The 13401-nt window shown below is 35.8% G+C and overlaps 1 protein-coding gene across 1 annotated transcript in view; it reads left to right on the top strand.

Moving 5' to 3' along the window:
• Positions 1-13401, top strand: part of RANBP17 (RAN binding protein 17) — a 164821-nt gene that overhangs the window by 95785 nt on the left and 55635 nt on the right. The window contains exons 17-19 of the mRNA XM_050905413.1: positions 4851-4914; positions 5000-5108; positions 10270-10373. Of these exons, the coding sequence (XP_050761370.1) occupies positions 4851-4914; positions 5000-5108; positions 10270-10373 (277 nt within the window). The remainder of the gene's footprint in view (positions 1-4850; positions 4915-4999; positions 5109-10269; positions 10374-13401) is intronic.

Genomic DNA, 13401 nt, shown 5'->3' with positions numbered 1-13401 from the left:
TGAAACAGCCATGACTTTGCATGTGGATTTTTGTCTGGGTTCAAGTATTTTTGTGAAATTCTTACCCTAATCATGGATGCTAAGTTGCTATCTGTTGCAAACCTTTTGCACCTTGTTCTAATATTCACTTATAAGTTGGAGAAGAATGTTTGCTCTTTGAATTTTCACTTGAGCAAGAAGGTTTAAAAAAAGTAGTAGCTGTTTTTGATGTGACACAATACTTAAAAGTATACGACAGATAATAAACCACCAGGGCTCATGAAAACATTCAATATTGAAATCCTTTGCTATTTTAAAATAAAAACAACTTTTCAGTCATTTTCTAGAGGAGATTGTTAGACAAGCAGAGGGGAAGGTACCTGGAATATGACAATTGGTATCATTTTATTTCTCCGTAGAACTCTAATCGTATAAGAAGAATTTTAATATATTTCCTTGGGTTGAAAGATGAGTGTGGGTTTTCACATTCCGTAAGTGAATTTTGTTTAATGAAAATCATACAATGTGTACTTCTCTGTGTTTACTTGAAACACCATTAAGCAGCTAACTTGATATTTTAAATATGCATGTGCTTATGTTCTCGTGGTATCACAGAAATAAGACTGGAAAGGACTTGAAAATGAAACATTACTAAGGAATTTGACAAAAACAGAAGGGGAGACATTTATTTCATTAATAAGATTTATGAAGGGACTAATGAGCTCTCTCTTCTTTTATACTATATACTTATTGCTTCAGTAGGGTTCAAAACACTTTCAGAATAACCGAGAAATTTAACATGGTGCACCTAACTTAAAGTGCTTGCCTGTTTGTTTATGTGTGTATACTTGCTGAAATAACCAGCCTCATATTACTGCTAAAGCCAGCAAGCATCTAGCATTTCATATTGTCTTCTGGAGGCTTTCAAAGGCATGTATTCACATGGTAGCTCTCAAAAATGAGGGTCAGTATAAACTGTTGGTGCAAATAATATTTTCCAAGGCTGAAATGTCTAGGTAGTTTTAGTTTTCGAATTACTCAAATTATATTTGCAGTAAATGAGTTTCTGCTCATGAAATAGATATAATAATATCAGGACCTAGAAAGGATGAAAAAGCAGATATTTAATAACCTAAGTTCTCCTGAAGAGTAGAATTGTGATGAAATTGTGGTTTTTTTCTTTGCAGAAACTTGCTAACTGTTGCAAGAGCAGTCTCAGACCCCTATGCATAGTCTGAATGTAAAACAGCACTGCCTTCATAAATATACATCGTAAACATCAATGTGAAATGTTTAAAGACTAGTAAAAAGAGAGATTAACTAAAACCAAAAATACCAAAAATTTATTCAATTACTTGTCAATGGAAATACTTCAAACAAAAATTCTGAGAACAGTAGCTTTTCTGCTTGGATGGGTGGGGTTGTACAAAGACAGCTTTAATGCTGGTTCACTTCACCGTGATGTTGTATTAGTTAAGTTTAAAATTGTGTTCCCTGGCAAACCATAAAAGATTTCAAAAGTATTAGACACCCACTTTTGTGCTGGAATTTAATATGCAACTTTTTATTGGAAAATAATCGTCCTTGTCTGGCAAAATCCACCATGCAATATTTCTGTTAGTAGGCATAATGCAATAAAGACAGGGAGGGCTATTTATCACTACAAATTTTGAGGATTTCAGGATTCTTTTTATTATTTTAATATATTTCTTTGGTATTAAATCAGAAAAATGATAAATTACACCTGTCGAGGCTGTTTTTCCTTTTTCCCAGAAAATGATGTACAACCCAATTTCACTGGTCATTTTGGCTTTTAAAGATATGTATTTTTTTCCTATTAAAAACTCTACCAATAGTTTTTTTTTTAATAATAATACTGAAGTACTTTTTATTTCAAACATATGAAGTAGTTTATAACTACTTCCTGGCATGGCAAACTTTGGCCTTTTCACATTATATTAGGGTTTTTTTAAAAGGCATTAAGTATATATTGCTTTGAAAGACATAGTGTATTGTTAAGATGCTGGATCCAGTGGATCAATTTTCAGTATTTGATATAGATTAAATTGTGGCTAGCCTGAAAGGTTAAAATAATAATTTATTTAATTTCAGTACTTGCCTGTACGTCAATCAGCTTCTACACAGTCTTAGAAATTGGTCTTTTTCTTTTTTTATGTGTATAATAGTCTTTTTCTAAAGGATAATCTAGAATTAAAAGCAAACCATAATTCCAGCAACTGTACTGTATAACAGGACAAAAAAGAAGAAAAAACATAAGACAGTATTAACAACAAAGGCAACAAATGATTGGAGCTGGTGTCATGGTTTACATTACTTTCACAATTATTCCAGGTTTGCATATTTCGAAATATATTAGCCCAATTTGATTTCAAAGCTCAGTTATTTGAATTATAAATCATTATGTCCCTCCTAGCTGATCAGTCGTGAAGTATCTTTGAATTCATTTACATAATGGAATATGTTAGTCATTCCTTTATGTCTTTGAAGCCATAGTGCTCCCTTATGCATGTTTAGTTGTTTCTAATAATTAACTTTTCCACTGTATATTTTTGTAGCAAAATAACTACAGTTTCATTGTTATTTTGTACAGTAACTTGGGGTAAAATATGTATAGTCTCTCAAAAATTCTTTATCCATGTCTTTGTTAGTCTTATGTTATGAAAGGCTCTCCCTTGTAACGGGGGGGGGGGAACCCAGCTATGTAGCTTTGCAATATAAAACCAGGTAATGCTATGTCAAATGTTAGAGATTGACAGAGGAACATCATCTTAAAACTAGATTAGGAGATTTTCCAATAGCAGCTATAAAACCTATTCTTACACTTTTACCGTTTAAAAAGAATTTAATCCATTTAAAATGAAAAGGGAAATTGTTTATTCCCATAAAAGTAATCGAACTCTTCAATCAATTATGTGCAGGAATGGCAGAGTGAAGCAAGCACTCAAAACAAACAAACAAAAATAACAATAATAAATGTTATGGGTATTTGTTTGTAAAATCTTCTGTGTTTGTACAGGGCTGTAGGCACTACTGTACAGTCTAAAGTTATGCAATCATACTGATTATTTCTTGAAGAACTTCATCAATGCCAGGGATCAGTGGTGTTCGGTAAACTAATGAGTCTTGTTTTTATATGTACAAGCCCGTAAGTCATGTCATTCATTTGATGCCTTCAATGCTTATGAATGTTTCTGGGGTTTGAATTTTTCTATGGCATTCCTGAAAAAGTGTATTAGTATACCTGGATATCACAAAGCCTTTTATATCCCCATTTTACAGAGGCAGAACTGAGACAGCGAAATTTAACTGACTTGCTGAAAGTCATACCGCAATTTTATGTCAAATGAAGGAGAAGCAGGAGTCAGAAAATCCAGGCCATTGCTTTGGCCGTTCTCTTGCTCCTTTTTTGCAAACATCCCTCGCGGCAGCGGTTACCTCTGTACAAAAGCTCACAAAGATGTCAGCATGGCTCTTTTTGGAATACACAGTATTATCTCCTTTGCCCAACCCCAAATGTTTGAATCATCTGAGACAGGGAATTAGTGTGCGCTCATGCTGTTAAAGATATTCATAATTCACACAGCTAGGAAAAGATTCAAGTTGTGAAACAAGTCTTAACCATCTGAACTTTAACGGCTTCTATAGCATAGTTTTTGCAAACTCAACTTTTGATTTAATACAATTTCTCGTGCTTTTTAAAAGAAACCTTAAGAAAAATACTACATTTCATCAGGTGTAACTACCTAGTAAGTCATGCTAGAATATGTGATCTGTAGAATATATGCAGTCCAGGAAATAGGTTGCTTCTGTGTTGTTTAGTGTGCGTCTCCCTGGAGCCTTTGTGTGCAGGCAGGTGCAAACAGGCTCAAGCTTATCCTGCTGGACCAGGGCCAGAAGCTTCAGCCCAGGAGTCATGCAGCTTTGCTGGTGCAATGCATAGAGCAGGCCAGTAGACCTTCCTGAGGGGCCTGCATGGAGAGCAGAGCATGGTGGCTGGGGCCGACGCTGTACTACTGTAGTTACCTGCCATCTGGACTGTCACTGGCTTGAATTTAGCCAGTTTGCGGAGTGGGAGATTTCAGTTCATGCGTAGCAGTAGTCAATTAGATTTGCTTTATATTTTATAAAGTTGGAGAAACTGCGATTCCTGTGGAAGTATCCACAGATATGTCCAAAATTCCCAGCTGTACCACCTTGTTACGGACTTTGCTTTGGCTCTGAGACTTTTTATGTTCTTAAGAAATTTCCGTTCAGTTCTTATAAATCTGAAAACACTTTGCCTAAGTGTTTAACATAGCTTAGTATGTATGAGATGTATGTATGAGATGTATTTTTATCTGTTGTAACTGAAACAAATTAAATGTGATTTTTGAGGGGCCTGGAAGATCGCCTCTGTGGTTTTGAGGCCATTACTTCAGTGCTGCGTAGGGCTGCTGCCAGTCCCATTGCCAAGTGCCAGTCGTCTTCAATGCAGGCAGTTGCAAAACTACTTTTTTTTTTTTTTTTTAACATGCTAATGACATGGGTCTATCTGGGGAAAAAAACCAGCACCATTTATTATCAGAAACTCTCCGTTTAATTATAAAAGTCATTCAGTTCATTCGTCTCTTTTGTGACTAGAATATATGCCATTAAAAGTAATTGCTTTAATTAATAATAGATTATGGTCTTCAATGTTCTAAAGAATATCTGTGACATATATTTCTAGATGAAATTCAGATTTTTTTTTAATGTACATTTGTTGTTGTTTCAGTTAGGATTTTTTTCTCACTAAACATTCCTGAAAGTCTGTACAACCTGATAATGTAATCATAATGCTGCGAGGCTGATTTTTCCTTAACACCTGCTACTTATAGTCTCCTGAAAAAGCTTGTGAAAATAGAGGCTGTGAAATTCATGCTCCAGAATCACACAGTAAGTTTTCTTACTATGTTAAAAAAAGTTGTGTGTGGTAAATTTTGTAGAACACTTAACTTTTCATACGCTTATGTTTCAACAGAGTAAGCACTTCCCTTTCTTGGGCATCGGTGATAATTACAGCCTCAGTGACCTTAGGTGTCGGACAGTGTTCTACACTGCTCTCACTCGTCTTCTCATGGTAGATTTAGGTAAGGTCCTCCTCCCATGTCCCTGAGACACCTTGCTGTCTTGTGTAGTACTATGAATGTTTAAGGTTATTAAACCAATCAAACAGCAGCTTAATTGTACAGTAAATATGTTATAGTTGGTATTTAAATCACTGCCTATCAACTTTTGAGATTTATGGCATTAAGCAATAACACTGTATTTGTTTGTTGCCTTCTGTTGAAGAAATAAGCAAGATGAGTTGATTTTTTGCACAGAAGCACTTTTTCTATTAACTATGAGGATTTACAACATTAAGTGCCTGAGTGTTTTGCATTTCCAGGTGACATACCGATTATGCCAGAACCTTCCAGCTTCTGGTAGAAGTTTTTTTTATTTCACTTCTTTATGCAAGTTCCAAATATACAAAGACCCTCCAAGTTTTAATAAACATTGACAAGAGTTCTGCAGTTCAACCAGTGATACTTAAACATGCACTTGGGTTACCGTTTGAGTTGTCCTTTGGAAATTAGAGAGGTTAGACACATGTAAAACCCAGTGCATGCTTTAATAGCTAGATGTGATAAAGGAGTCAGTCACTTTGAATCCAGGCACTGCCCTTGGCCACTGGAGTAAAATGCAGAACTCTGTCTGCATGATCAGCTCTCCCTTGTCTAAACGGAGAAGGCTGGGCTTGTCAGAATGAACACTGAAACAAATCGTATGTTAAAGAAGCTGATGGTGAAGAATGCAGCATGTCTCAAATGGCCTCTATTCTGATCAGAGGCACCGTTGAGAGTTGTGGGCTTATGTCTGCTGAAGATCTGCTTTACAGACTGCTTTCGTGAGGACGGATGCCTATAGGTGTTCTGAGGGGGGCCGCTGATGAGGGCCTTCAAAAAATAAGTAGGCACGTCTTTTGTGTGCTGATTTCCAGCCCTCATGCAAGGCTTAACTAGGCAACATGTGTGCAGAAGAGATTGACACAGACAGTCATAAGCCAACAGTAGTTGTTACTCTCCTTGCTGATAATGGGTGCCTGTACTCTCTACTGCTGAACAGTGCTGAAAACAGTTAACTTTGCGGCAAAACCGAACCACGTTTATCAGCGTTTTCTTAAAGAATGGCAACTGTGAGCTGGAACTGTGTTTACTTGCAGTTAAAAGTTTAACTGCTTTCAGTACTGGCTCAGTGTTGTATAACATAAGCAATAGGTACATTTTCTAATATAAAATGGGTTACACATGCAGTTTCAGTAACTTTTCCTACGGGGTGGGGGGGTGGGGAGGAGATTTGGTAAAAACAAGATCACAGGTGTTAAAAATTACATCTCAAAGTAGAGGTTGTGTAAATATATGTCAGACAAAATGCAGGCACGTGACTTATGGCTGGCTGCAGGCTGATAGAGGTCGTTGTGATTCCTCTGGATTAACAACTCTGCAAGATCTGAAATGATGAGGAGTATCTGGAAAAAGCATACATCAGTCTTGTGGCTATTGTCCTTTGTGTTCCTACTGGAGTAAATTTGTTTGGGTTTGAACTGATAGAAAAGCACATCTAGAGACACAGGTATAAGTTGCAGTTTAGGATCCAAATTTAAAAAGTAAGGTGTACACAAACTGTCCTTTCTGGGTGTTTGTACAAGCATTAAATGGCAGTATTCCTACCTTGTGAATCAAAAGATATTTTCAAACTGTGAAAACTGGCATTTTTAGACAAAGAAAGCATTGTACCAATTGTCTTCTCTGGGGTTTTTTCAAATTAAATGTAGAGCTGTATATAAAATCCTTTTATATGAATAATAAACAATTTACGTGGAAACAAAATTAAGATGAATTTTTATTGGTGGTGGTTGTTTTAAGTAATTGTTTGATGTAGAAATGTTTTTGGAGATTAGTTGAATACAGTAAATTCAGAATATTTACATTTTAAACAATGTGCTGTTGGAGTGACTGGCAAAATTTAATTGTAGTAGGAAGGAACAGTAATATATTAATTGGCATTTGCTTCAAAATGCACTTTGGTTTCTGTTGAATTACTTTAACCTCATATGAATATAATTAGACTTTGAATTCCTTATGTGCCTCAGGTTGTGTTTTTAATGATTTTTTTGGCATTTAGAATTGCATCCTTTTGTCCAAGATCCTTAGTCCAAGATTTCTAAAGTAAACTGAATACTCTTTTCTGTGAAGTACATAGTAACCAAAACTAATACAAGAACACCAGTAAAAGTTATGTTTAAATAAAAGTTTTTACTAGGATTAATAAATTGTAATTACTTTTTCTTCTGCACTGCCAAAAGGAGTAGATCTAAGCTGTAGAAAATACCTTCAGGAGCTATTCAGCATGATTTGTCAGTGTCCTGTACTTACAGGTATATGCAGTCATGCTCAGTGCCAAATCTCTCCAAGTGGATCAGGTTTAAAACGCTATTGCTGTAAGCCACACACAGATCTACTATAACTTACAAGTGAGGCATCTCTTTTCTTTCAAAGGACATAATAAGGATGTGTATGCGTAGTTTGAATTACAGAAAATGAGCGATTTACCATGGTAGGTTTGTGTAGGATAGTTTCTTCCTTCCCTTATTAATACTGTACTGTTCATGGGATGTAAATGTGGCTTGTACAGGAATGCAAAAGAAATGTATAGGTAGTAATTTGTGTTGCTTTTCTAAAACTTACAAATTATTTTATTAATAGGGCAATACTATATAGGATCATAATTGTATATTCTTTCTTCACTGCCTACACTGAAATTTAAAACAGAAATAGCACGTAAGATTTCCCCTTAGCCCATTTCCAGAACTAAGTGGTTTGTCATTAAAGTGTTAGTCCCAATCAACAGTGGACATTCTGGTAGTTCTTTGGTCTTGTCAACCTTTTAACAAAGTATGCTTGAGATTCTACCTTCAGGAAAGGTTCTTTGGATGTACACATCTTGCATTTGGATGTGTACATAGTATCTTCCTGGAGATTGTCTTCCAGTGATATGCAGCACTCTAGATGAGATGGAGTATTACTTTTGCTATCTGGTGGTAATTCAGGTTTCTCCTGAGAACTCTATAAATGGCAGTTGACCCCTGATGCTGCACAGATCAGTATCCAAATGACTTCTGTTAGACTGTACGCTAGCATGGGACGATACCAGCATGGGACTCTTTCTAAATAATTGGTCTTTATTTATTAATTTTTTTTTTGCTCCGAGGAAAATCTGATAAGCGATTAAAAGGAGAAAAGCATAAGGATATCAGTATGTATAGAAATAGCTTAACTCCTAGGAGGGTAAGAGGAAGCTGATGCTGGTTGAGCAAAGAGGTTGAGAGCACAGAAACTAATACTGTATTGGAACTGCCTGGGAGCTGGAGTTGGTGAAGTAAGGAGATAGAAGCAAAAAGCTGGATGAATAATCTAGGGTTACTGTGAGTAATCTGAAGAGGACGCAAGGGTCCGGAAATGACAAATAAAAAGACTGACTCAGGTTGAAAGGAGCAGAGAGAAGATGGTAGAGGAGGCAGGTGAAGATGGACAGGATTGGATTTTCCCAAAGTCCACCAGATCCTACTGCTGCCAGCAGCAGCTCTGAAATCTAGCACAAAGTGTCTCACCCTCTTTGGTTCTACTGCAGGTGCAGGATGCAAGTCACAGGTTTGGTCAGTTACTTTGCTAGTTTAAGAAAGTTCTTGAGCATAGATTGCGATTTGAAGGCTCCGTAACTGTGGCTGACCAGTGCAGTAGCAGTAAGTTATTGAAAGTATTTCCTTTGCTTTTAAAAAAAATCTGGAAAACTGGGCACGAAAGCCCTGTGTTAAAGGGAAGCAGTTCAGGTCACAAAGCCAAGTATTCAGAACTGAGGAAATGCCATAATTGGGATTGCTCCTGCAACTTTCCTTTCCTCTCCATTGTAAATATTTACATTGTTATGAGGCAGTTTTAATTGCAGGATCACAATTATTTCTCTCGGAGGATATTTGCCTCTTTCAGTTCAGAAGATGTGTCATCCTAGCTTAATGAGAAGCTACTGAGTATTTTGATTTTTTTTTTTTTTTTTTTTCTCCTGTGTTGTCATCTGGATTTGTGTTAGTCCATGCTTTGCTTTCTGTTGTGACTATTTTTTCTTCCTGGCCTTTTCTGTCGTTCTTATTGTTGTACTGGGGTGAGTGATTTGGTCTTCGCCTATCCTTAGAGCTAAGAGGCTGGAATTAGGCCCATTTTACAGATGAGTATATGAAGTGTAGAAACTAAACTGTAAAGCTTACACTAACTTTGCACAACTAATCTGACACACACAAGAGTGTTCCTAACTTCAGTTGCAACTTAGTTTGCCAGACTTTGCCAATGAAGAGAGAAGGGAGAGAAGCCCTATAGCAAAGAGCTCTTTAAAGAACATAAATTAAATCCCTACTCTGAATTACTCTCGAGGGGAATCTGCATGCAAGAGGCAAGCTACCCTCATTAAGGGCCTAAAGATAAGTAGCTTGAGTACCAATCCTCATGCAAATTGCCATTTCTAGGAAGTTGTTGTTTATAGTTACTTGTTCAGCATCATGACAAAACAAAAACAATCCAGACTTCCAGGTTTTCTTTCAACTGTCTAACCTAGACAATCTCTTTTTTTCCCTACCCACATCATCTTGTTTCTTTTACTCTAAATTTACACCTTCTGAAACAAGTGAGGCAATAGTGTCACACGAATAACCCCAACACAGTCCAGATTTATTTCCATGGCAGCTTCATTCTGTGTACTAAATAGGTAGGAAGTAGAAAAAACAGCATACGCTCATAAAAGACTGTGATTTAAACATACTACAAAGTACACGTGTGAAAGGGTCTAATTTATTGTTGCAGTTTTCAATTTAGCATTTTCTAACTGTTGAGTCTTTCTTATGTGAATATTCTTTTAAAGTACTGAACAAATGCTGTCAGATTAACGGAGAAAACAGAAATATGAAAAGGAGAACGATGTGAAATGCAGTGACATGCCAGTCTCAGATACAAGTTATTTGCGATCAACAATTTGTCGTCTTTCTTTATAGCTCAGTAAAAATATGTCAAACCTCAGGTTTTTGTTCCTGTAGGTCATATGAAAGTTCCCATGATGTCAGTGAGATTTTTCTATAAAAGCCTAAGAGACTGACCCTTCTGAACAACAGTGTGAATATGATGTGATGGTTTTGCTGTTTTGTTTTGGTTTCTTTTCCTGTAGGTGAAGACGAGGATGAGTTTGAGAATTTCATGCTGCCCCTCACAGTTTCGTTTGAAAATGTGACTCAGATATTCAACAGTAGTTTTGAACAAGAAGAAGCAAAGGTAGGTTTATTTCAATTATAGGGAAAGAATTATTGATGGGAAAAACTAATGGTGGGGCAAGCATTTAACAACAAGCTTGTCGTCTCTTCTGTTTGTCTCTCTATATACCTGTATACTTATACGTGTATTTATACCTGTATACGTTTATATAATTAGGAATGTAGACAGTAGAGATACAAAGGCTATGAATGACTATCCTAAATAAACTTTGTACAAAGATTTTATAAAGGCCTTGGGATTTTTCAGTGCTTTGCAGGTCAGATCACCGCATTTGAGCCCCATTTATAATCAGAGGGACAAATTTGTCTTCAGTGGTAGCTTATCTGTTTCATATGTAATATTCCTCTTTGCCATGCAAGTATCCTGTTTGTGTATATTAACATATTTATTTGGGGGTATGAGGAGACATGTTGTAACACACTTGATAAAACACTGCTGCTTTAAAGTATTTTTTCAAACAAGAATTTATTATATAAATCAAGACTTTATTAAATGGCTGGGCATATATGTATAAATAGGAACTGGTCTTGAAGTATTGCACCCTTAAACTGAACAAAGTGATTAGGATAACTGATAGCTAAATAAGGTTTTTATGTGCCTGTGGGAGCCATATTAGGATTGATTTGACAAGTCAGTTCAGCTGTGGCAACAGTCATAATATCTAACACAACATTATGTTTTATTAGTAAAATCCTTAAGTGTAGCAAGCTGTTTGTGTCAAAACAACAGTATATTTTAGGGAAGAAAAAGACTTGCTAGATACAAGCTGCATCGTCAGGAATGATAATATATTAGAGCACTATTGCATTAAAGAGATCCCCTTCTACCGTCACTGAATAAATAGTTAACAATGCACACTGGAGTGCTCGCTTCAGCTACACAGGGTAATTTTGAGGAAACCCTAACAGTGACTTTTAATTTGCTATTTTAAAATATGATGGAAACTTAAATACTACATCATCATATTTATCCACTTCCTTTCATAAGAAAATAAACAGATACGCTGGAAATATTTCGTAAATAATTTGTCTGCAGTACATCTCTGACATTACCAGAAGATGCACAGTTCACAATTATCGCTTGAATTAAGCTAATATTTTTTTTAAAAATAGTACTTGAAGTTATTTCAACAATTACTTAATTCTCATTTCCTCATTTGTTGTTGCTTTATGTATTTAATTTTAATAACTTTTCATTTATTAAATAGATGCAGTTCATTTATCTTGGATTCATCTCTTGTATTTTCAAGTTATAAATCCTAAAAATTAGAACACAGAGGTCATTTGATACCATTGCCCTTTCTATAGGAAACTGTATTTATCTCATGTGAGGATTCAGTTTATTAAAATAATCTTGCCGTTGTCCTGTCTGGTTTGCTTGAAACCATCTTAGCAGAGAAATTTTAATGGAGTGCCAGTGATATATTCCTAAACTAGCAAGTTCTTAACGACCCTGGAAAGTGACTGCTTGATTACACTTTAACGGTATTTGCAAATAAAATCACAAGTAATTAAGGGGAAATCTCCAGGCTTTTGAGCAAGTTTGATGCATGATAACTGCCTGATTCAGCTTCATCTAGAGTAATGCTGTGTAGACAAGAGCTACTGAGATCAATAGCAACATAATGATAGTGGCAGAATTAAGTGAGTAACCTGAGAACTGTGTCTTCAAAATGCATGCAGCTGCCACAAGCCAGGGCCACACAGTGCACTCCGTGCTTCCGTCCTAAATGTTCATCAAAAGACGCCCTGCAGGAAAATGGAGTTAGATGCTCTTTATTGCTGATCGTGTCTCTTGCCACATTTATCAGGGAAATTGGATTAGCAGTTGGCAGCTGCAGGTAGACAAGGTTCTGCAGTGATTAAATATGCAGCTTGGCTGCATTTGTTGTGACAGACCTTTAGTAAATTCTACTGTAAGCACCATCTGTCTAATTTGTATAAAGAAAACTTGGTGCTTTAAGCTACTGATAAAGAACTAAATCTGTTGCTTTATCATAAACAAAACTTTTGCTCTAAATTCTCTTAAACATAATTTATTAGGTTAAAGCTATTTTTCTATCATGATGAATAAATAATACATGCAAAAGCACTTTCAGGTACTTCATTTTGCAAGTACTGAAAACAAAAACAGTTCAGTTCTTCAATAAAATGCTTAGTATTCCAATCCACAGGGAGATGACACTGTTAAAATATCACTATGAAAATGGTCCAGGACTGCCAAATTCATTTAATTTGTGGTTTTTACTAGGACTTTCTAACTGGCTAGGTTTTTTTTTTTAGTTTTTTAATATTTCTGAAATACACCATTGAAAAACAGTCACAACAAGGGAGCTCTTTCTTTTTAAAATACATTTGTAATCATTAAATCTGCATACAAAACATATGTTTAGGTTTCTTTTCCAGGGAGATCAACCATAATTGAAGATGGCTTAAGTAATTATGTGCTTTGCTTTCCTTTTTTCTTCTTTCTTTTTTTTTTTTCCTACTTCCTTCTTCACATTTTTATATTAATAGGAAGAATGTCCAGTATTAAAACAGTGGCTAATTTTCTCCTAAGAATTTCAAGGTTTCTCTTGACAATCCAGTTAAGTAATATATCGACTAGGTAGCTGGAATCTCAGTAGTACTTTGTTTATAGTTGTGACATCATCGGATTTGCTAGAAACGCATGAAAAAAAGGATCTGAGGAAAAAGCAGTTAAATAGCAACATGCTATCTTTAGCTGGTTTGTAGAAACTCCATGCTGTTAAATTATTTAAAATCCTTGATTTTCAGCTTGCACACATTAAAAGTTTTCACACTAAGTGCCAAATGTTGCAAACAGCACTTTAACAGAATGATTTTGCTTTGATCCCTGTAGCAGTTCCTGAATAATTTATCACAGGTTATTGCCTTAATTCTGGAGAGGGATAGAGCAATAAAGGCAGATGAAAACACTCCAGTTGAAACACCTTGGGGCCTGCTCATTCCTCTGACACGGCTCTTTTGTTGGAACTATTTAGAGGTTATTAAGACGTGTCTCCAGA

This window comes from Gymnogyps californianus, chromosome 14, assembly GCF_018139145.2.
Source record: "Gymnogyps californianus isolate 813 chromosome 14, ASM1813914v2, whole genome shotgun sequence".
Lineage (NCBI taxonomy): Eukaryota > Metazoa > Chordata > Aves > Accipitriformes > Cathartidae > Gymnogyps > Gymnogyps californianus.
Note: the sequence above shows the minus strand (reverse complement) of the source record. Positions and strands in the feature narration are given on the sequence as shown.